Here is a 2,780-nt window from a genome sequence, read left to right as displayed (position 1 = left end):
AAAATATTATAAGTTGTTTAAGGTTTGAGTTGATTTATTCAGGAATAATATTCCTGTCTGTTTTACCATTCCTACCAAAGATATTTCTGTCGACTAAATAAAAATTCCTTCTATTTAAAATTTAAATAGAACTTGAACAAATATGATAGTTCATAATATCCGCAGACTTGCGTAAGGCGGGAGTTATCCGTTTTAACAAACAGCGTATTGCACTGATCTGAAATAGCTGTGTGTGTATATATGTAGATATGTATATATATATATATATATTTGTGTGTATATATGTGTGTATGTATATGTATGTGTATATGTATAGATATGTATATATATATGTTTGTGTGTGTGTGTAAATATATATATTTATATTTATATATATATATATATATATATATATGACAACAACACTCATCACTCACAACAGTGACAAAAAAATAACATTGACAATCATGTTACGTTATTTTCAAAATGTTTCCTTTTCTTTTTCATTGCTTCTTTAACACACTACTTCTCCGCTGCGAAGCGCGGGTATTTTGCTAGTTATTGATAAGCAGGAGTGGAGAACTTATTATGAGATGGATAATTTGTTTAATAAAGAGGACTAATATGGAGTCTGATGTGGACTTCAGTGTGTAATAAATGAATAAGAAATAATGATGTGAATGACACTTTAGCAGACCCCCTGTGACAGGTCATCTCTTCTGTCACTTGGTGGTCTTCACTCTCTGAGCTCCTGTGTCACATTAACTGTTCACCCTCAGTGTCTCCTCAGATGTTCTCTCTGTGAGCTCTCAGCTTTCTCTTTAAATCTCCTCCTCCTCCTCCCTGAGCTCAGACAAACTTTCACTTTGGTTTCTTCACAAGTCACTTCCTTGTTTCTCTGACTGATTCTCTCTGCCTGCCTCTCCTCAGACTGACGATGGCTGAAGCCCAGCTTTGTGGATTACAGGACGAGTTCACCTGCTTGGTGTGTCTGAACACTCTGACTGACCCCGTCACCATCCCCTGTGGACATAATTTCTGCCTGAAGTGCCTCACGGACTGCTGGGAAAAGAGTCAAGAGAGCAGCTGTCCTCAGTGCAGAGAAAACTTCACTACAAGGCCTGCTCTGCGAAGAAATAATCTGCTGAATGAAGTCATCCAGAAATTAAAGAAGACGACACTCAGTTCTCCTTCTTCTCAGAATTATGCTGGCCCTGGAGACGTGGAGTGTGATTTCTGTACTGGTAAGAAGTTCAGAGCGGTGAAGTCCTGTCTCCCCTGCATGGCCTCCTACTGTCAGACTCACCTGCAGCTTCACTATGAAGGAGATGCTCGGAAACATCACAAACTGACTGATCCTGATAGAAATCTGAAGGAGAAACTCTGTGAGAAAGATCAGAAAAGTCTGGAGATATTCTGTAAAACTGATGATTCCTGTATCTGCATGATGTCTGGAGTGACTGAACATAATGGACATAAAATGGTCGAGCTGGAGACGGAAAGAGAAGAAAAGCAGGTGAGTGAAGTTTAGTGTTTAATGGAAACTGTTTGAATAACTTTGAGTTAAGGAATTTGTACATTTAATGTGACAGAGAAATCTATTCATCTACAGTAAAACTCGATTATCTGTCACTTGATTAACTGTCAGGACTAAATAACAAAAACCCAACCTTCTGCACGCCAGCATCTCCCAATTACTACTGCGAGTTCTGCACATTGGAACAACAGAAATCCCAGTGTCCGTTACGTACCTTCAGCTTTAATAGCGGTTTGTAGCTTTTCTCTTTTGTTATAATTAAACTAAACTACTATACATTGTTATGGCCTATCAACATATGTGTGTGCTGTTTGAACTTATTAAACGTTTACGAAACAGCAACAGCTCTTCAAGTATTGCTTCAATGACGGAGTAGGAAGGCCAACAGTGAACGATATAAAGCGGGATGCTGAAATAATTGAAAAATGTGTTGAAATTGGAAACCAGTGACGGTAATGTTATTCTGTATTAATGTTAATGGTCTTCTGCATTGTAATTTTCTTTATATATTCTGTTATTTCAGGTTGTGTTAATATATTGTGGCGTGCAGGCAGCTTGTGATGCTCTGTATGGGGAGAGAAAGGGCGGAAAGCTGTAAGTGATGGGACTGGCTGAGGGGCTTCTGTTCTGTGAGGCGGAGGAGAAGTGAGGAGAGAAGGGAAGGTGTGGAGCAGGGAGTCAGGAGACAATAAGCAGGAGTGTTTGTGGGATCAGAAATACACAACGAGTGGCAGGAGATCAACTGATCGGCAGGGAAAGCTTTCTTTGATTGTTTAGGAGGTGAGCTCTGTAAGCCAAATAACGGATAGTAAGACAGGGCACCGCTTGTGAGGGAACGAAGACTCCATGTAAAACGTAGAAATCTCCAGGGGCCTCATGCGTAATGCTGTGCGTAGAATTCACACTTTGACATGACATAAGCACAAAATCCGAAATGTGCTTACGCACGGAAAAATCTAGATGCAGGAATCTGTGCGTACTCCAACTTCCATGTTCTTCTGCTACATAAATCCCGGTCATCGTGAAAAGTAACGCTCGTGCACGGACCTCCTGTCCCGCCCCAACTCCTCCCAGAATTACGCCTCTTTGAATATGCAAATCAATATAAATAGCCCTTAAGATCAGCCTTTTGTGAAAAGACAATGGGAAAAGCACGGGGGAAAATATAAGAATTTCAGCGAATACCAAGTGGAGGCAAAGGAAAAAACTTACCGTTTGTTGGTTTAAGTAGTGGAATAATCAGCAAAAGGAAGTTGATTGAGTG

General features: G+C 40.0%; 1 protein-coding gene across 1 annotated transcript; it reads left to right on the top strand.

Annotated features, from left to right (window-relative positions):
• Positions 1 to 914: 914 nt before the first annotated feature.
• LOC120519713 (E3 ubiquitin/ISG15 ligase TRIM25-like) lies at positions 915 to 1,495 on the top strand (the record flags this gene model as incomplete). The annotated part of the gene is made up of 1 exon (XM_039742580.1): positions 915 to 1,495. A coding segment is annotated over exon 1 (579 nt), but the record flags the coding sequence as incomplete, so codon positions are not given.
• Positions 1,496 to 2,780: the final 1,285 nt, after the last annotated feature.

This window comes from Polypterus senegalus, unplaced genomic scaffold, assembly GCF_016835505.1.
Source record: "Polypterus senegalus isolate Bchr_013 unplaced genomic scaffold, ASM1683550v1 scaffold_1032, whole genome shotgun sequence".
Lineage (NCBI taxonomy): Eukaryota > Metazoa > Chordata > Cladistia > Polypteriformes > Polypteridae > Polypterus > Polypterus senegalus.
Note: the sequence above shows the minus strand (reverse complement) of the source record. Positions and strands in the feature narration are given on the sequence as shown.